The 21,455-nt window shown below is 35.6% G+C and overlaps 1 protein-coding gene across 6 annotated transcripts in view; it reads left to right on the top strand.

Moving 5' to 3' along the window:
• The window catches only part of LOC408914 (BAI1-associated protein 3), a 124,688-nt gene that overhangs the window by 89,594 nt on the left and 13,639 nt on the right, over window positions 1–21,455 (top strand). For all 6 annotated transcript variants that reach the window (XM_026441775.1, XM_026441771.1, XM_026441776.1 and 3 more), the window contains exons 4-13: window positions 9,188–9,362; window positions 13,588–13,755; window positions 14,561–14,627; window positions 15,994–16,183; window positions 18,699–18,845; window positions 19,013–19,057; window positions 19,661–19,817; window positions 20,167–20,370; window positions 20,959–21,117; window positions 21,220–21,389. In XM_026441775.1, coding sequence (XP_026297560.1) covers window positions 9,188–9,362; window positions 13,588–13,755; window positions 14,561–14,627; window positions 15,994–16,183; window positions 18,699–18,845; window positions 19,013–19,057; window positions 19,661–19,817; window positions 20,167–20,370; window positions 20,959–21,117; window positions 21,220–21,389 — 1,482 coding nt within the window. The remainder of the gene's footprint in view (window positions 1–9,187; window positions 9,363–13,587; window positions 13,756–14,560; window positions 14,628–15,993; window positions 16,184–18,698; window positions 18,846–19,012; window positions 19,058–19,660; window positions 19,818–20,166; window positions 20,371–20,958; window positions 21,118–21,219; window positions 21,390–21,455) is intronic.

Below are 21,455 nucleotides of genomic sequence, written 5' to 3'. Positions count from 1 at the left end.
GATTTTTGCGTTGAATTATGTAATACTCTGTGTGTCGTTAAATGGAATATTTTAAGAAATATCGGATTGCAAGTTGAATTCATCGATTTCGTTATGCATACGGAATAAAAATTTTATTTCGTCCTTCCCCAAAAGTACGAGAGGAATTTTAATCCCGTGTATGTGTGTGTGTGTATCTTCTTAATCCCTGCCTCCATTCCCCGTCTACCTTTTCACCTGAAAATTTTCAGAAGATTAAATTTCGTATTTACCGACGATATGCATATTTCGGCATATTCAGACAGCAGGAAAATCGATTTCTCTTCTCTTGGCGGAGCGAGATCTTCGAGCCAGAGGAGGGTTAAAATATTCGATCTTTCGACAAAGGATTTCGTATTCACGAAGTTTTTTCTCCTCCCAATTTCGAGCGAAAGCTTCGAACAACTCGGGCAATCAAATTTTACCCAGCTTCGAGGGATAACTTTTCAATTTTTCTTAATCTTGGAGAGATAAGGTGAAAGTTCTCGTCAATCTGAATAATAATTTTTAATTTTCGAAATGATGATGATTGTCGATGCATAATAGATAAAGAATAATAAAAATATAAATTGTTTTAAAATTATGTTATTCTTTTATATAGGATTCTTTTTCGAGTAATTATTTTAATATCGACGTAGTATCATTTCTAACATTTCTAGAATTAATCATTTCTAATTGATATAATTAATTGAATAATTAATCTAAACATTAATAATTCTAAAACCATTTCAGTCATTTCTAGAATTAAAAAAAAGTTTCACGAATCTTCTTTTATATAAATTATGGACACACTCGAATCGTACGAACCCATCGATAATAATTAACACGGTCGTTCTACCGCGGCAAATTCGATTTTCCGAAGAAAATCCCATTTATTTCCTGTGTTTTATCACGTCACGTTGCTCCCAAAGGGATTCGATCGATGAAGGTTGCCGAAAAAGAGGGGAAAAGGGAGAAGAAAGAGAGAGAAGAGATCAAGATCCCATTCTCTCATTATTCTTTATTTCATCTTGAACTTAATTTTTCACATCCGTCGAATGTACAATTGAAACGCAATTCCACAATTATTAACAATAATAATAAATATACAATAATAACAATAATAATAAACAAATTGATTCCATCGAATCTTTTCTCGTGTATTGATCAGACGAAAGGAAAAAAAGAAGTGAAAAGGAGTACATCTTCTTCTTCCCTTTTTCGAACGATAAATGTGTTCACGTGAGACGAACGTGACACTTGTTGACACTGGCAGGGGAGTAACTTGAAAAGACTCTTCAAGGGAGCTTTCTCTCTCTCTCTCTCTCGACTCGACTCGACGCGTTAGTTAATTAACTGGCACGGCAATTAACAGCGAATAAGATTAGCATCTTTCTTAAGTTCTTAAACGAGGAAGATTGAGAGAGTGGAGGCTGGTCTGGACTCTGAGATGCTTAGCGACCTGGATGAGGTACGTAGTTGATAGAACGACGAGTTACTTTTCAATTGAGAGTCGTTTCTTGGAATCTTGGATTTGCAATAATTTGCGACCTGGTATCGATAAATTTTCTAAGAATCTTCTTTTAAGATTTTAATATCAAATGTTGATTAAATTCGTTTGAAATCTTGGAAGACTCGAAGGAGTATTTTATTTCGACAAATATTCATTGTCGTTTGAACAGGAAAAGAAGAGATTTGAATTGAAAATTGTATTGAAAAGTGTAATAATCGTGGAATGAAAATTTTCAATATGAAAGAAATAAATGAAATTATACGGAAGAGATTTTATATAATGAATAATACAATTTCGTTGAATCTAATTCGAAATTAATTCGATATTTTTTTCTATGAAGTCGATACAAATTGTTGTAAATAATAATATCGCATTATAAATATCGGGTAGGTATTCAAAAAAAGGAAAAAGAACAGTCAATTACCGTTAACCGATGATTCTTGTTGAAGCCATAATTGATCAAAGACGTTTTCCTTTAGTTGGCGCAAATTGAGATATTCCTGTGGAAGTTATTCTACTTGGAGAGCAGTTAGTTTATTCTTTCGATAAATTGCACGCTCGAAGGGCTCGAAGGAACGCGGAGGGGGGGGAAAAGAATCGCTTTCGATTCCCAGACGAGTTGTGAACACTTTGACGACGATACCGAGATACATCAAATTTGTTCCAACAATATCGGATTTAAAAAAAATAAAACCATTTCGACTTCAAAAACTTTACGATTCTTAAGATTCAATTCTTCTTCTTCTTCTTCTTTTTTTCTTCGATTCAATAACTTTTTTTTCTTTCATTTTGTTTACGTTTTAAAAATCATTTTAAGTATATTACAGAATTAAAATTTTACTTTTGATGATTTAAATTTCTTGGAGTATTTTTGTAATTTCCTGATTCAAGGAATGATCAAGGAACGCTATGCAATCGTTTCGATTTCGATAAGAAAGCTAAGAAACGTAAACAACGTTTCTTCCAAGAAACTTATATAATATCCTCTCTCTCAAAGTGAATTATCTCAAGAAAAGCTCCAAATAAAACGAATCGAATGTTCCTCGACCAGCCAAGCAACGATCCAATTCTTACATTTCGAAAAATACACCGATATTTCTTTCACTGGGACGCGAGTACAAGCTAATTTCTCTGTATCGTTTCAAAAGATATACAACTGGAAGAAAAACCTCCCCCTTTCCCTTTCCTTTTTCCTCGATCGATGAAACAGACGAATGCGAAGAAGAAATCTGTTCGAGAGAGACAGAGAAAGAGTTCTCGTTTACGATCGTAAAGGAGGAAACAAGGGAAGGCATGACTTTCACCACCGCCATTTCCCGACCATTCCCCTCGTTAATATTTATTATACCCGTGACGGTATTCGAAACAATTTGAATCGACACCCTATTCGAGAAACTTTCGTCGAGAAACGAAGAAGGAGGAAGAAGAAGATCGATGATCGTTCCAACGTGTATGCTCGGACGATGATGGAGGAGATGTAAATAAAGAAGCCTTGTACCTTGTGGAAGGGATAAATTGTAACGTAATAGGGAGGAAAGGAACTATGATGGAGGATGACGAAGCGAATCGTTAAATTTCGTGCGAGGAAAATTTTCGAAAAATCTTCGAAAAAATTTAAACGCGTCCTGTCACCAGGAAAGAAGAAGAAAAACCTTCCCCTTTGCTTTTTTCTCGATCGATGAAACAGTCGAATGAGAAGAATAAACGTGCAAGAATTCTCGATATATAAAATATATTGGGTTGGCAACTAAGTAATTGCGGATTTCAGTTGAAGTTGATGACGACCTAATGAAAGCAATAATCGATTCGGATCGTCACGGTACAACTCGTGAGATTGCAGAGAAGCTTCATGTATCGCATACATGCATTGAAAACCGCTTAAAACAACTTGGTTATGTTCAAAAACTCGATACATGGGTTCCTCGCGAACTGAAAGAAAAGCATTTAACGCGACGCATTAACAGCTGCGATTTGCTAAAGAAACGTAATGAAAATGATCCATTTTTAAAACCACCGATAACTGGCGATGAAAAATGGGTTGTTTACAACAATATCAAGCGGAAAAGATGGTGGAGCAGGCCACGTGAACCAGCTCGAACAACATCAAAAGCTGGTATTCGTCGAAAGAAGGTTTTGTTATCAGTTTGGTGGGATTACAAAGGAATTGTCTATTTCGAACTCTTACCACCCAACCGAACGATCAATTCTGTTGTCTACATTGAACAACTAACGAAATTAAACGACGCAGTTAAAGAAAAGCGGCCCGAATTGACAAATCGAAAAGGTGTTGTATTCCATCGTGACGATGCAAGGCCACACGCATCTTTGGTCACTCGGCAAAAATTATTGGAGCTTGGTTGGGATGTTTTGCCACATTCACCATATAATCCTGACCTTGCACCATCCGATTACTTTTTGTTTCGATCTTTACAAAACTCCTCGAATGGTAAAAATTTCAATAACGATGATGATATCAAATCGTACCTGATTCAGTTTTTCGCTAATAAAAACCACAAGTTTTATGAACGTGGGATTACGATGCTGCCTGAAAGATGGCAAAAGATCATTGATCAAAATGGGCAATGCATTACAGAATAAAGTTATTTAATTCCATGAAAAAATTGTCTTTGATTTTCTAAAAAAAATCCGCAATTACTTAGTTGCCAACCCAATATATATATATATATGGAGATTCGCGTCTCTGCCGCGTTCCTCGGCATCACGTATCATTTGTATCTCCCTCGACGTGCCTCTCCCCTTTGAACTTTATCGATACGTCTTACCCTTATTCTCCTCTCCCTCTTCCTCCTCGTCCCCGTGCCCTCGTTTCGGCCCGGCATGCAGAGCAACAGATGCCGAGGGAAACGTCAAAGAAAACGTGAGCGCGAAAGTAGGGATAGGGTCGCAGAAATAGGGAAGCGGAGCAGGAGGAGGGAACCGTGGCGCGGAATGGCTGCTCCTTCCCCTCCTCTCCTCCCCTACAACGTTTCTCGGCATTGAAATTCCATTTTCGTGGAAGGGAAGGTCTCCTCTTTGTGCTCCTCCTTCCAATAAATTAAATAAAACCGAACGAAGGAGATGCCAGATTTGTTCCAGCTCCGTCGAAACGATAAGAAATAATCCTTTTCTCGTAAGTTTATCATATAAGGGGATAATGGAAAGAGAAAAAGAGAGAGTGAAGAAGGAGTTGAAGCCTTTTCCTTGTCTCTTCCTTTATTTTTATTTTCTCTTTTCCTTACAGATTACGGATTTAACGGCGAGATAAAAGTTTGATGTTCGTTTTAAGGAGGGAAAATTACACGGTGGTCGATCGCTAGTGGGAAGTCGAGGGATAATAATATCATCGCGTTGATGGGTTGTAAAAAAAAAAAAAGAGTTTTATCATCGACTCGTTCCAATGAATTTGGATTTTTATTCTTTATGCTTCTCTCCAGCGAGTCGATGGTTAATGTCGGTTTGCTCAACCAATTCAAGCTAAGATTTTTCCCAGATCGCTTTAGAAATATCTCTTCTCCAGCTCGTGCGCGTGGCACTCTCGATGCACGTGGAGATTAAGGAGATTGGTTTATTAAAGGGGGGAATGGTTGGATTCTCCCGCCACGGTCGTTTATTAATATCGCTGCGAATACGCAACGGTGCTTTGTACAAATTAGCTCGCCAGGCCGTGCATAACGAGGTAAACGTGGCTTACCAGCGATATCGACTCTTTCTTCCAACCTATGCCTACCTGTTTCTCTTTCTTTTTCTCCGTTTTCGTGCCCCTTTTCTCTCTCTCTCTTGCTTTTTTTTCTCCCGTGTAACATCAACCGTGCTCTTTTCTTGGGTTTTCCGGATTTTATATATTTTTACTTAAAATACCAAGCTTTCTCTTAATCCTCTCCCATGTTACTACAAGCGTACTTTCCTTGGATGAAAACAAGATTTTTTTGCAGGTCGTTCGATTTATAAAAAGATCAAAGAAATTGAAGAGAGGAGAACGAATGAGTTAATGGAAGCGAAGTTTATAAAAGATATTTAACCGTCGATGTTATTAGCCAATGAATCATATATATAATAAAATAAAATCCAGATATTACGCTTTATTATTTCGAAATTCGAATAACGAGAATTCTTCTTTGATGGTATAATACAACTTCCCTCCGCTTTAAGTATTCGATTTTAATCGGGAAACAGAGTGAACTTTGATCTATAATCAAAGTGTTTTAATTAAATTCCGCAACTTTAATATCGAAGAGAAAAGTCTGTTCGTCGATCCCTCCATAATTCGATCATATATATTTTTTTTATTATTATATACATGTAATCTCTGAGGATTCAACTAAGAGTATATAACGTATTTTTGATGGAGCGGATAGCATTATATTTCGATCGTTATTATTGTTTCGAGATATAAAAGTTTCGTTCTCGAACGTGACGAACTCTGAATAAATGCGCCTTAACGGGATTCAAAACGCAATAAATTCAAATGAGCGCGCCATAAATCCTGTACCAGCCAAGGAACCATAAATCCGTTTGTGACGTTACACGAACCCTGAACAATCGTTTATTTCTTGAATAACGCGTTACTACATCGATCGTTAACATCCTCGGACGAGATCGTTTTTAATCGTTTAAAGCGCGTCGTTGGAAAGAAACGATTTGCGATTTTTATTATTATCATCCTCTTGCGAAACATTATGAAAAAGAACCAATTATACAATTTCGTAAAATCATTCGATTTTAATTAGAATTTAATTAGAAGAATCGCGAATTTAAAATCGGAATAAATTAAATTTAAATATTATGAACCGGTTTTCCAACGAAATTTGCCTAATTACTAGATCCAATTAACTTGGATTTTCAACAAACTCGAAGATCCTTCAAATGATTCTCCTTATTAAATTTCTCGGTCCCTTTTCAACTTGGAAATTTCGGAAAACTGTCATCGATCGTTTTCGATTTCTGTCCCATTTTCACGCATAAACGTGAAATCAATTTCAAAAATCCTTCTGTCAAAAGAAAGGATTTATTTGCGGAAGAGAGAAATTCTACGAATCATCGAAATGATTCTTCTTATTAAATTATTGAATCGTATCTTCAACTTGTAAACTGTCGAAATGTTTCAGATTTTCGAGCATAAACGCATCAATTTCTGTGTTCAAGTAATCAAAGAGGATACATTTACGAAATACTGATTCTATTTCTCTTCGAATTGGGAAGAAAATGGCTCTCGTATCGTGGCATGTCCGAGTCCAAACGCTCCTCGGGGACGTCGCTTCTTTCGGATTTAAATTAGATCCTTTAGACACGTCAAAGACACGCTCGCTTAACGTACTTTCATCTGCATATTTTTCATCTCTCATTCCATCCTTGAATCGAATGTCCGTTGTTTTCAAAAAAGATATGTACATGTATATATTCATCCTTCGAGCCAATTCAGAATTATTTTTCCACGTCTAGAAAATTATATAATTGATCGATTCTCTATTTTTGTTTAGTTTCAAACAAACTCGAGGGAAATCGATCGGGGATTGTGATTTGTAAAGGTGAAGGTCTTCACGCCGGAGAGATTAATTTGTGTTTTTTTAAATTTTTCAAAAAAAAGAAAAGTGGAACAAGAAAGAATGTATAAATAAAAACATTGAATTATTTTTCCACGTCTAGAAAATTATGTAATTGATTCTCTATTTTTGTTTAATTTCACAAACTCGATAGAAATCGATTATGATTTGTGAAGATCTTCACGCTGGCGGGATTTTTAAAATTTTTCGAAAAAAAAAGAATGAAGAAAGAATATATAAACAAAAAAGTTGAATTATTTTTCCACGTCTAGAAAATTATGTAATTGATTCTCTATTTTTGTTTAATTTCAAACTTGAGGGAAATCGATTGTAATTTATAAAACTGAAGATAATCACGGGATTTTTGAAATTTTTCGAAAAAAAGAAAAGTGGAACAAAAAAGAATGTATAAACAAAAAAATTGAATTATTTTTCCACGTCTCGAAAATTATATAATTGATCCTCTATTTTTGTTTAATTTCACAAACTCGAGGGAAATCGATTGTGATTTATAAAGGTGAAGGTAATCACCTTTGGCTGCGGATAATCACGATGGAACGAGAAAGAAATGTATAAACAAAAACATTGAATTATTTTTCCACGTCTAGAAAATTATATATATAATTTCTTCTCTATTTTTGTTTTCACAAACTCGAAGGAAATCGATTGTGATTTACAAAGGTGAAGGTCTTCACGCCGTTGAGATTAATTTGTGTTCTTTGAAATTTTTCGAAAAAAAAAAAAAGTGGAACGAGGAAGAAATGTATAAACAAAAAAAAAAAGTTGAATTCGCTCGTTTGGAAATATATCGAAGCGAGATCCAAATATAGTTTTATTAATGGGGACACGAAAATTGATACCCGTACCTGTTGACTTTAGCTCCGTGTCATTAATTCGAGATATTCGTCCCTGTGAAATATGGCTGGGATCGGCCACGTCATCAACATGGCGGCCGAGTCCATTGGGGAAATATTCGAAACCGCTTCTTCTTCGTCAAACAAGTTGCGAAACAAATGCGCCGCGCCACTTTGTTTGATAAAATAATATTTTATCGCGATCACGTTCTCGATAAAATATCCATTGTCGAATCATCCTTCCTTTCCTTTCGTGTGTTTTTCTTTTTTTTTTTTTTTTTAATTCATTATGCATGTGTATGCGTGTCTCTGTTAATGCTTTTTCTCCGTTCGTTGTTATCGAAAGAAAAATCGATCTAACGTAAAAATTCATCGTTACACCGCGGATATTTTCATGTTGTTTCAAAATTTGAACAGAAATCTGTGTTTCTTTGATGAAAAATTTAATTTCGCAATACAATAATTATTAAGAGATCAATCAGATATGAAAGATTATTAAAATTTCGAGAAAAAAATTAAATAAATAAATAAAAATAGATAGGCTTCGAGATGATGAAAAATGATTAAGAGATTATTAAGAGATCGATTGGATGTGAAAGATTACTAAAATCTTGAGAAAAAAATTAAATAAATAAATAAAAATAGATAGGCTTCGAGATGATGAAAAATGATTAAGAGATTATTAAAAGATCGATTGGATGTGAAAGATTAAATCTTGAGAAAAGAATGAAATAAATAAATAAAAATGGATAGGCTTCGAGATGATGAAAAATGATGAGGGAGAATCAGGTAAGGAGCGTGAAATCGAAGGGAAGAGGATCGATCGATCGTCCAGAGGGAAATTTTCTCACTTGGAAGGTTTCTTTTTTTTTTTTTAAACATGCAATTCTCAAACATATTTCGTTCGTATGATGATTCTTTAGCGGCGGTGTTGGTGGTGGTATATTAATTAAGAGGGAGTGGAGGGCGAAAGGAAAAAAACGCACGTATACCACGTCTGATCGATATTACCGCAACGACGCAAAACTGGGCGCACACGCAAGTGCGAGCGAGGAGAAAACGAAATGGAGATCATCGTTTGTCACAATTTTCAATTCAGTTTCGAATTCCTCTTATAAGAAATCATCTCCTTTATCCAATCCTAATAAAATTCAATTGTTTGAACAGAATCTCATTTTTTTTTCTATTCGAGAAATATTTATTTATGATTCGATCTATTAAAACAGATTTTTTCGACGAGATGAAGAAAGGAGAAATAAGCGATGAATTATAATCTGTTGCAGAGTTCAAGAAACGGATGGCTCCTTCTTCGAAAGTTTCACCGCGTTATCTTGGAGGCAGGAAAACCGAAGGCTCGTGGTGCTTCAGGAGGTGGAGGCAAGGGCGAAGGAACCACCACCCCCGTCCAGAGATACCGGTTTGACGTCTTCGCAGTCCTATCGTTTCACCAAAAAAGAGGTATATTAAACCCTAGAAAAAAAAAAGAAGAAGAAATCAATTATTTCATGATATAATAATTCGATCTTAAAATTCAACGCGAAGAAGAAATATAGAGATAAGGAAAAATTTTAAGAAAGAATAATGGAGTGTATATATATATACATATAAGTCGCGTAATTGTGAAAGTTTACCGCACGAAACGTGTACGTAACGAGTGTGTAAGTTTCCGGTTTTCAGCACGACAAGCTGTAACAACCAGGCAACATGGTATATAAACGGGAAAGCTTGTAACCATCCACTATCATTTAACGCGAGATAGAGTTGTTAACTACTTTCGGCCGACGTAATGCAGCCAGGTGCGCGTCGAATTTAATCGCGCTTTAAACAATACACTTTCGTGCCTGAAATTAATCGCGCGACTATGAAAATGAAAGCCTGATAACAGGCCGAAAACACAATCTTCCGGTACGGATCTGTATTTATATTACACGGAGTAAATTGAAAATTGATCGAAAACTTAATAAACCGCCTTTTTCTTTTTTTTTTTCCTAGCCAATTACAACGTGGATAAATTTTCGAATATTTTATGAAACTTAGACTCAAGATCAATTTAATTCTTCTTCTTTTCTCTCGTATGGATCCAAGAATTGTTATTCCTTTTCCTAGAAATCTCATCATTTATATGCACGAAAAGGTGTACAATTCGTAACAATTTTAAATCATACGTCAGATGACTCGAGTGAATCCTTTTAATTTCCGATTTTTCCAGAATTCGATGATGAAGTAAATCTTTCGATCGTCTACGTTTAGAACACGTATAATTTTATAAATCATGCCAAGTTTTATGCTCGTCTAATGAACAACTACGAAAGACAATTATCGTCTCTACAGTTAAAAGATGTTTACTAATAAAAGAAAAAAAGAAAGGAAAGATTTTTATCGATTTCTACGTTGCAACAACGATACTTTATGTTCCATATATGCGTTACATATACATACTCGAAGAAAAAAAGAAGGCGACATTAATGAACGTCCGGGGATCGATCTCTGCGCGGTTTCTACTCGACGCTCGTGAATGTTCATTAATACAAACGTCACACTTATCGCTGGTGTTGCGGCCCTTTGTGCACGCACATTTCGCCATCCATCATCCGGCCCTCGCGCACCCCGTTTAGTTTATATTCCCGTTGAAATATTATACGCGCAGGTCAATCGAGACGACACATCGGCGGACACTCGTTTTTAATAATAAAACCGACCTGACCGTTTGTTTATCCGGCAAACGGATCCGCAATTTCATGATTGCATTTCCCAGAAAAGTCTATATTTCATGCAAGATATCGAGAACGGTCACGAGAATGTTCAATCACGAATCTACGGTTTAAGCGTGGTATAATTCTTCTCTGGTTTTAGCTCTTATGGTATTTTCGATTTTATGATTTTTCTTTCTTTGTTCTTTTATTATGTTAATGTTCAATCACGAATCCACGGTTTAAGCGTGGTATAATTCTTCTCTGGTTTTAGCTCTTATGGTATTTTCGACTTTATGATTTTTCTTTCTTTGTTCTTTTATTATGTTAATGTTAATCAAAGATATTGGAATGGCATAAGCTGTTTTTTTTTGCATATATATATTTCTGAATAATATTCATTCTCATTTTCATCTCTGGAAAAGTATACATAGAAGGTTTCTATGAATAGTTTATGATTGGTTAAATTTAGGTTCGATGAATAAATTGTTCGTGTGTATAATCGTTCTATCAATTGATATGAATAAAATTTATATTTCGAATGAAATAATGAGATATTAATTCGGTATATGTATATATGTATATATGTACATATATATAAGTGATATTGAAATATTATAATTCGATTTGATTAAAGGGTAAATATTGCATCGAAATTCGTAAAGTTTATTTATTTACGAAAAGTTCTCTCGAAGAATTATTGCATTCCGTGTTCGGGCAGATTTTATTTTGAGATTCAAATATTGCATTGTATAAATCGCTGGTTAGTTCATATTTAGTAGAGTTCGCCCGGAGCTCGTATGGATATAAATAACTGTTTGATTAAAATTCGACAATAATTAATTTAGAATTTCGCTTCGTGAATATTTTCAAAAAAAAATCGAAGCGCTTCCTATTAATTCTCCAAAGGTTCGTGTTTAATTTCACGCGTTTAAAAGCTCGAATTTTACGATCAATTTACGAAACGAAATATTTTCGTTCGATTTAATAACGCGCAAAATTAAGTTTTTTTGTTTCTCTTTCTCTCTCTCTCTCTCTCTCTCTCTCTTCGTACTTTCCAATCGAAATAATGAATTTCAACGATCAAAGTGCTCTCCCTCGTACAATTATTAACATACACACCAAATTACAATTACGTGTATCCGCTCTTAGAAATTTTAAACTTGTTGCGTTACGAATTATTCCTCGATGAAGTAACGCCGATAAAATAAAGAGAAAAATTTTAAGGGGAAATAATTATTTGTGCACGATTTCACGATCTTCTTCCCAATCTCGTAAAAAGAGATTGCTCGTAAAAAAAAAGAAAAAAAAAAAGAAACGATCGTTTGTCCGGATGAAAAATGAGCGATAAAAAAAGAGTCCACCAAGGAAAGAATAATGATGTTCTGGAGAGAATTCAATGGAATCGTTCGAATCTTCCTTCTATCGCTTCAAACTCTCTCTCTCTTTATGACGATAGAGATCTCTCTTTCTTTTTTCTTTTTTTCTCCTTCTCCCCCCTCCCCCCCTTCATTTCGCGAATTATTATTTCCACTGAAATCACGTTACACCCTTCTTTCTTCCATCAAAACGACGAAGGCAATTTAAACGAGAGAGAAGATAGATAATAATGGAAAATGAAATTCATTCATGGATAATACGTCAAAGATTCTTTGAATCTTGGAAGAATTATTATTATTCGAAAAATTATATAATTTGAACGAAGGAGGAAGATCCTTTTGAGACGAGATCCTGAGAATTTTCACGGTTATTCCACTTGTCCGAGCGGTAACGTGCCAATACCACTTGTTTAAGGTGCCAGAAACTCGTTCTACCCTGTCTGCCCAACGATTGGTTACTCTACTGTAGCGGAGTCCCGTGTAAAACGCGTCGCGATTCTTTAAAGTACAAATAATAGAAAAAAGGAAGAATCATTTACAAAAGAAAGATAAAAATTGGTATACGTAATTTCGAACGTTTTACTTTAGATTAGATACGGGTTATGTATCGAGAATTGGGTTAATAATTTGTGGAAAAAGCGATTAGTTAAAAATTTCGAATAAAGTTGCTTCACACATTTTATTTATTAAAATGGATTATAATAGGTATTATATGTATATGTTATAGTCGAAGTGCTCCTCGTATAATCTCGTTTCCAATTATTTCCAATTATTATTATTATTATTTTGAACGATAAATTATCGGAATAATTTATTCATTAATTTCAATTATTAAATTTTCCCCACCATTGTATTTAATGAGAGAAGAGCTTCTTCATTTTTACACCATTTTGATATTCGATGATGAAAAATCTATTTATTTGTTTAATCTCTTTTAATAACTTGTTAACCTACAATTAATTTAAAATAACGAGAAATTATTCTATTGTTTTTATTGATTAGAGTTACACTTTATTCGTTTCACGAGAATTCCTATAACATTCTATTGCACTTCACGTCTGACGAGCGATCGTCTTACTCTACTCGCCACGCTGTTTCACACTGTTGCACACACGGCTTTTAGAAAAATTTCTAAAAAACCTAATTTCTAAAAAAAAGAAAGAAAACAAGGGGAAACAAAGTCCATCGATAATGAAAAAAAAAAAACGGACGGAAAAACAAACGCTTTTTAAAATCTCGAAAACATCCGACTTTACCGTTTCCTCTCCCTTGAATAATAAATTTCCAAGTATTCTTTTTAACTCCTTTTTTTTTTCGTGTCTCGTGAAACAACGTCACAAAGAAACGTAAAAAGGGAGAGAGAGAGAGAGAGAAAAAAAGAAGGGGAGAAAAGGGTAAAAAAAAAGAGGAGAAACAACCCTTGTTTCATGTTAATGCTTCGACATATTTTCATTAGCAAAGGACAAAGGGGGAATCTCTCGTTTCAAAGTTTCTTTGGTGGATGATTTTTCTCGTGAAAAATTGACGAAACGAAAAAAACAAAAAGGAAACGCGTTCGTCGAAACGATCGAGACAAGATTTGGAATGACCGTTTAAAAACTATTTGTTTTTCAGCTGGAACAGTTGTACATAGAGGTCCTGTACACGGTGGCGAACACTGTGGGAGCGAGCACAGGACAATACGCTCACTACAAAGAGGATCTTTATAGGTATGCCCAAGAGGCTTTCGGAGTCCCGCAGGATCAACATCGGCGATACTTGAACATCGCCTCTGAGGAGAAGGTTTGCCCTATCTTTCCTTCTTAATATCTACTATAACATATTAATATTATAAAAAAAAAACCTATTTTATTTTCTTTATTTTCTTTATTTTTTCGAGTTTCTCTCAAGTCGAAATGATTCGAGATAAATTTAAGACGAAACAGTGTAGATATAGATAATTAATTGTAATTTTCTTTAATTCCATTTTGCTAAATTGTTAATTTAAATGATACAAAGTTTGGTGTATATATATATATAACAAGTAATTAATCGATAATAATAATTTGAATCACGGAAGCGAGCAAATAGAAGTGAAAATAGAAGAAATCGTTACGAGATATTTACTCGAAAAAGAAAAGGGAAGATAAAAGCTATTGTAGCGAAAAAAGGTAAAGAATTATCCGGAGACAAAGGGTAGTACGATCGCAATCAGTTGTATTATTATGGGAAGAATAAAAATCCTGGCAAAAAAAAAAAGAAACGATCTCATCCTTGAAACGAGATCCTGGCATTCGAGCCAGTCGAAGCAAATTAATTAGAAATACCGATTATTGTCCCGCTTCTTAACTTAGGTTAAATAATAACGTAGGCAAGAATCCGTCCTCTTTTTCCTGAAACAAACGGTCCCATGATTAAAGTATCTGATTAAATCCGGGAAATAATTCGTTTTCTGTTCGAAAAAAAATTAAGAAGCAAAGAAATTTGCATATTTCGTCATATTATTCTCGTAAACGAGAGAATATCGTGTCGTGAAAATCGTAAGAAAGGAAAAATACGATGATTTATTAAGAATTACGGGGATTTAATAATTTTATGTAATTTTCAGCCCCCGATAGTTGTGCTGAGCGTGGTGGTGGTCGAGGCAGAGGGGCTCGAAGCGAAAGACGCGAACGGTGAGAATTTATTTCACGCTTTACGTTTAATTATGCAACTTGGTGTAACGAGGCCCGTGCAAATTTAACGGGTCGCGAAAACACGAGTGAATTTTCCAATTTTTTGAATTTTGAACGCGTGATGCATAATCCATCAAGATTTCAAGCGAACGAAAATCGATCCCCTCCTCTTCCAATATTTCAAACACTTGGATGACAGTTAAAATTACAATTAAACAATTGCGAGGATTATTTATCTGTTAAAAGAATCTGTTAAAAGAATTAAACATCCCTTTCAATAATCGTTGCGCAACATTATCGTCCTCGACTTTGGAAATTTCTAATTTTCAGAATTATCACGTTTCTTCCTCCTCTCAACTTACGCTTTTAGAAGAGAAAATTCTCGTAGGATAAATTTTCCTTCTTTTTCTTCTTTTTTTCTCGTCGCAAAACGATTTAAAAAAGCGTCGAGTTACAATTTTCTTTCTAATTTAAATCTATCACTCGATCGATTAATCTTCTATAAATCGAAATAAAATTAAACACCTCTTTCGTACACTGTTTTATTTTGTCGAATAACAAAATAATCCTTTACTCGATCCTTTGAAAATTTCTAATTTTTAGAATTATCACGTTTCTTCCTCAACTTACACTTTTACGCGAGTAGTAAAAAAGAAAATTTTCCTTTTTTCCATGCAGTTTAAAAAAGCATTGAGTTACAATTTTCTTTCTAATTTAAATCTATCACTCGATCGATTAATCTCGTATAAATCGAAATAAAATTAAACACCTCTTTCGCACACTGTTTTATTTTGTCGAATAACAAAATAATCGTTTACTCGATCCTTTGGAAATTTCTAATTTTCAGAATTATCACGTTTCTTCCTCAACTTACACTTTTACGCGAGTAGTAAAAGAGAAAATTTTCCTTTTTTCCATGCAGTTTAAAAAAGCATTGAGTTACAATTTTCTTTCTAATTTAAATCTATCACTCGATCGATTAATCTCGTATAAATTGAAATAAAATTAAACACCTCTTTCGTATACTGTTTTATTTTGTCGAATAACAAAATAATCGTTTACTCGATCCTTTGGAAATTTCTAATTTTCAGAATTATCACGTTTCTTCCTCAACTTACACTTTTACGCGAGTAGTAAAAGAGAAAATTTTCCTTTTTCTCGTGCGGTTTAAAAAAGTGTCGAGTTACAATTTTTCCCCCTTTTTTCGAATCGCGTGTTGTACACCCCTCCCTGGTGAAATTCACAACGACTTTCTAATTACGGAAGTCGTTAAGCGGAGTGTTTGTCAAGGTGGAATTACCACGAACCAGATTCCATATATATGCACACATATATACATACATATATACATATTTCCTTCGTGCAGGATTCAGCGACCCTTACTGTATGCTGGGAATCCAACCGGGTAATACCGGTGCACCGTTGAGTCCGCAGACGAATTTAACGGCGCACTCGCCCCACACGCCCCCTGCGTCCCCCAGACAGGCGACCCGAGCCCTCTCCGACGGCGGTGAAACCGAGAATTCGCATCACGAGAAATTGCGAAAGCATCACAGGTAAGTGGCGTCGAATTTCGAATAAAAATCTCGAAGCACGGATCTAATAGATTTTTCTTCTTCTGTTTGATGTTCTCGTTGATATTTTATTGGAAAATGATCGATGTACGGTTATATGTAATATATATATATGTATTCCTATATTTATTGGACGAAATTGAAAATATGGATTCGGAGTTATTATAACACGTGTCTTTTTCTCAATATTTAACTGGAAATTGCGTTGTATCTCGAGCCACATGTAACGAATTGAATAAATTGTTCTGTAATTCAGTGTATTTTGATAGTATTTAATAGAGATACCTGAAATTAGATCTCTTCCTTGGAACTGAAAAATCGTGTCTTGAATTCTTTTCTTTTTTCTAGACACGGATAATACACTCCATGAAAAGAATCTTTGCTACGTCAGATCATTCTATCTTACGAAACTCTTTTTCCAACAATTATTTCTCCCCAGTCCTAATTCGTATCAACTTTTTCCAATAAAGAAAACTGTATTATTGTACATCTCCCCAACGTAAACCGATTAACTCGAAAAATCGAGTGTAAAAAGAACACGCTTTACTCGGTCGATCTTGACACGCCCACAATGCACCGCGTAACGGACAAAGCACGGTGGCCGGATGCAGCGACAACTTCTGTCCATGCGACGGTTTCGGAATAAGGCCGCGAGCGGCATTGAGAATCGAGCATTTGCGGCGGCCGTGCGTGTCTCCTCCTCTCATCTCGAGCCGTTAAATTCGTCGTGCTTTCTTTTCTTCCCTTCGAAATATTATTCTCGAAGAAGAATGCCGAACGTGGAGAGGATGGCGAGGAAACGAGCGAAGAAATTGTGAGAGAAGCAATATTTTTCCACTCTGTTAGATTTATATGATAATCTAGAAGTCGGGGGGAGATTAAGGGAATTTTCGAAGTTTGTTCGAAGACGATTATCGTGGGGTTAATTCGAATTGCAACGTTACGGCTGGTATGGGAATAGTTTTAATGGAATATCGTAGCGCTCCCGGTTATCGTTGAAAGATATAACCTATTATTACAACCCATAGGGTTGTAATATATTTGGCGATTTTAGATAGAGATATCTTGAATAATACTTGCTATAAGTGTCATAATTATATCACAATTGAATAACGCCCTCGCCAATAATTTGAAGAGGGGGAAGTGATTCGTGTTCCATGTGTTTCTGAATCTTTGAACATTTTTTTTAGTAATTGTAGAATATTGTTTTTGATCGAAAAGTAATAATCGTTTCAGTGTTTGATTATCTTAGATTAGATTCGTGCTACTTGTGAACCATCGTTACGTTATTAATATAAATCGATACTTGCATCAACAAGAACGGAAGTATTGGACATTGCTCGAAGGTATTGGGTTGGCAACTAAGTAATTGCGGATTTTTTTTAGAAAATCAAAGACAATTTTTTCATGGAACTAAATAACTTTATTCCGTAATGCGTTGCCCATTTTGATCAATGATCTTTTGCCATCTTTCAGGCAGCATCATAATCCCACGTTCATAAAACTTGTGGTTTTTATTAGCCAAAAACTGAATCAGGTACGATTCGATATCATCATCATTATTGAAATTTTTACCATTCAAGGAGTTTTGTAAAGATCGAAACAAAAAGTAATCGGATGGTGCAAGGTGAGGACTATATGGTGGATGTGGCAAAACATCCCAACCAAGCTCCAATAATTTTTGCCGAGTGACCAAAGATGCGTGTGGCCTTGCATCGTCATGATGGAATACAACACCTTTTCGATTTGTCAATTCGGGCCGCTTTTCTTCAACTGCATCGTTTAATTTCGTTAGTTGTTCAATGTAGACAACAGAATTGATCGTTCGGTTGGGTGGTAAGAGTTCAAAATAGACAATTCCTTTGTAATCCCACTAAACTGATAACAAAACCTTCTTTCGACGAATACCAGCTTTTGATGTTGTTTGAACTGGTTCACGTAGCCTGCTCCACCATCTTTTCCGCTTGATATTGTTGTAAACAACCCATTTTTCATCGCCAGTTATCAGTCGTTTTAAAAATGGATCATTTTCATTACGTTTCTTTAGCAAATCGCAGCTGTTAACGCATTGCGTTAAATGCTTTTCTTTCAGTTCGCGAGGAACCCATGTATCGAGTTTTTGAACATAGCCAAGTTGTTTTAAGTAGTTTTCAATGCATGTATGCGATACACGAAGCTTTTCTGCAATCTCACGAGTTGTACTGTGACGATCCGAATCGATTATTGCTTTGATTAGATCGTCATCAACTTCAACTGAAATCCGCAATTACTTAGTTGCCAATCCAATATTACTCGAAGATTACTTACATAAATTAACTCTAATTCCGATCATTTCCCTCTCTCGATTAACCTTTTATTCTACCGTTATCATCTTATCGCTTTACTATTATATTATTATTATTACCTTATAATTAACGCGTAAGACGTTGCGCAGAATCTTAGGGGAAGAAAGAAAAGAAAGGAATAGGCGGATGTTATGATAACCGTTGAAAAACAGTTTCAGATTGTCGTTCAAGCGCAAAGAGCACACGAACAGGCGCGAGCATCGGGAGTCGTTGAGCGGAGCCGTGCCAGCCAAGTTCATACGCGCGACCACCGTCAAGCCGCACACCCTCAGCCCACGATGGAACGAGAAATTTCGTTTGTAAGCACTTGCAACGTCTCCCTGGGGAATTTCTTTTCCTTCCTTCCTTCCTTGTCAATTGGGGCAGATCAAAATCTCATCGTTGAAAGAGATACAGGTTTAATATATACGTTTTTCTCTCTCCCTTTTTTTTTTCTTTTTTTTTTTTTCCTCCTTCATTTTTCCAGCGACATCGATGACATCAATACGGACATTCTGCACCTGGACATATGGTGAGTGGTGTCGTTTATCGAGCTGCCAGTTCGCCAATCTTGCTCGATGGTGTGGATTTTGATGGTTATGTCTGTGAATGATGCGATGAATGAAATTTTTTTTCTTTCTCTCTTTCTTTTTTCCACTCGATATTCACATCGATTTGGAAGTTTTTCGGTGATTGATCGGAAATTGGCGTTTGAGCGGAATTTTTTTCTCCTTTTTTTTTTTTTTTTTTTTTTTACTATTTTTAGTTTATACTCCTACTTTTCTATTCTATTCGTGATTGATAATATTAACGACTCGGTGAAATGTAGAATAAATGTAAGAATTTAATTTTTCAGCTCGAGTAACTATTTACGAACGAATTGATCGATTTCACGATCGAAAGTTTCGAAACGGATTCATTTTGCAGAGAATGCGACTTGATCCAATTTTTTTTTCTTCCTTTTAATTCTTCTTCTTCTTCTTCTTTATTTTATTATTGTCAATGATCGGATTATTCGTTGGGCTCGACATTGTCGAAACGAGATCAATCATTCCCGCGGAATGTTCTGTCTGATGCAAGTCCGTGTCTCTTCCCGTCGCAAGTGTTTGTGTCGCCCTGACAGACATAGTTTCAGGGACCATGACGACGAGTCCTCGGTGTTCGACGCGGTGAGCAAATTGAACGAGGTGCGGGGCGTGAAAGGACTCGGAAGATTCTTCAAGCAGATCGCGCAGAGCGCGAGATCCGGGGGCCAGGACGACTTTCTCGGCTGCGTGAATATCCCTCTTCAGGTATTTGTCGGGATCTTCGAGAGAAAAGAATATTTATATTTCTTTAATCGACAAATTAAAAAAATTGATTCGATTTTACAACGATCGATTAATCGATTAAATTTTCTAAACATAACCTATTCTAAAAAAAAAAAAAGTATTAACTTTCTATCGTCGATGAAATTTTAATAAAGACGATGTTTTCCGTCATTTAATGTAGCTTTATCGATCGTCGAAGCAATTTTTATTGTTGCGTTAATTTTAAAATTGCCGTTTTCATTTTTCTTTTTTCTTATTTTTTTTTTTTATGCTTCGATGCAAGATAAACAAGACAGAGAGAGAGAGAGAGAGAGGATATTTTGGTTGACAGGATATTCCAAGCACCGGATTGGATCGATGGTACAAATTAGAAGCCAGAACGCAACGAAGCACTATTCAAGGTAGAATTAGATTAAAACTGTGGTTATCGACCAGGGAGGACAGAGGGACGTCCGAGGAAGACAATTGGGGCGAGCTCAGGCAACAGGAGAGACTTTATACAGTCTTTCTCAATCACGAGATGAACAAACAAGGGGTACGCCACTCTGGAAATATTTTATGTAAACGTAACGCGTGCAAACAAATTTTTTAAATGAAGATCAACACGAAGATAAATCCATTCTCCCTTGAATTTTTCCTATTTTTTATGCCATCATCTTCGTTATGACTCTTCCCTCCCCTTCTCCCTTTCATTTCAAACAATTCTTTAATTTTTCAACATTTTTTCAAAGGGTGGGAAAGAGAGAATTTCGATAATTTTAATAAAAAATTTGCATGAAAAAAAGAAACAAGATCGTTTTTAAACGTTGAATAATATACATAAAATGTGCAAAAGTAAAAGAAATAAATTAAACGGATATTAACGCTTTTATTATTCAACTTATAATTTGTAGTAATTTTTGATTGAAAAGTGGGACATATTTTTTTTTACCTTCCCAAAAGATTAAATTTTTTTCAATTAATGCAAGAAACTCCATAACATTTTTTTTTTACCTTTATTTCATTTTAATAATTAATCGATTTCAATATTCAACGCGTAATACAAATCAAATTCCATTTTCTTCTTCCTTTCAAATCTGTTCATTTTCCCGCGTAACGATGCGCTTCTTGTCGCGTCATTTAGGAAGATTTCACTGGAGAATTGCCACAAACGGCACTAACGATTCTTCATCAACACGCCGTCCAAGGTGATGTCACGGAACTGCAACAAGCGTTAGTCAGATGGGTGGCGACGTCCAGGCAATCAGCGTGCGACCCGAAGACCCTTCATCGTCTTCTTCAGGTTGTTTCAACTTCTTCGAAGAATCCCTCTTATTCTTGTTTGTTTCGATCGATTTTCCTATCCTCCTCCTCCTCCTTCGACAAGTGAATATCTCGTTTCCAGGAATTGGACAACGTGTGGCACACGGATACTCTGTCGCGAGACGAGGAGCAGTGTCTCGCGGATTCTTTCAACGAATTCCTCGAGGTCACGTTGAAAAAAGTTCGACAGCATCGAGTGCTGTTCCCCCCATTGCATCGACCTTCCATCTCCAAGTTGGATTATCTCCTCAGGTGAGTCGTCTGAAAGGAAAGGGCAGCTCGCCCAATTTTCTTCCAACTAGAACATAATTCTCTTCT

The sequence above is a fragment of the Apis mellifera genome, linkage group LG7, assembly GCF_003254395.2.
Source record: "Apis mellifera strain DH4 linkage group LG7, Amel_HAv3.1, whole genome shotgun sequence".
NCBI lineage: Eukaryota > Metazoa > Arthropoda > Insecta > Hymenoptera > Apidae > Apis > Apis mellifera.
This window is presented reverse-complemented; position numbering and strand designations above follow the sequence as displayed.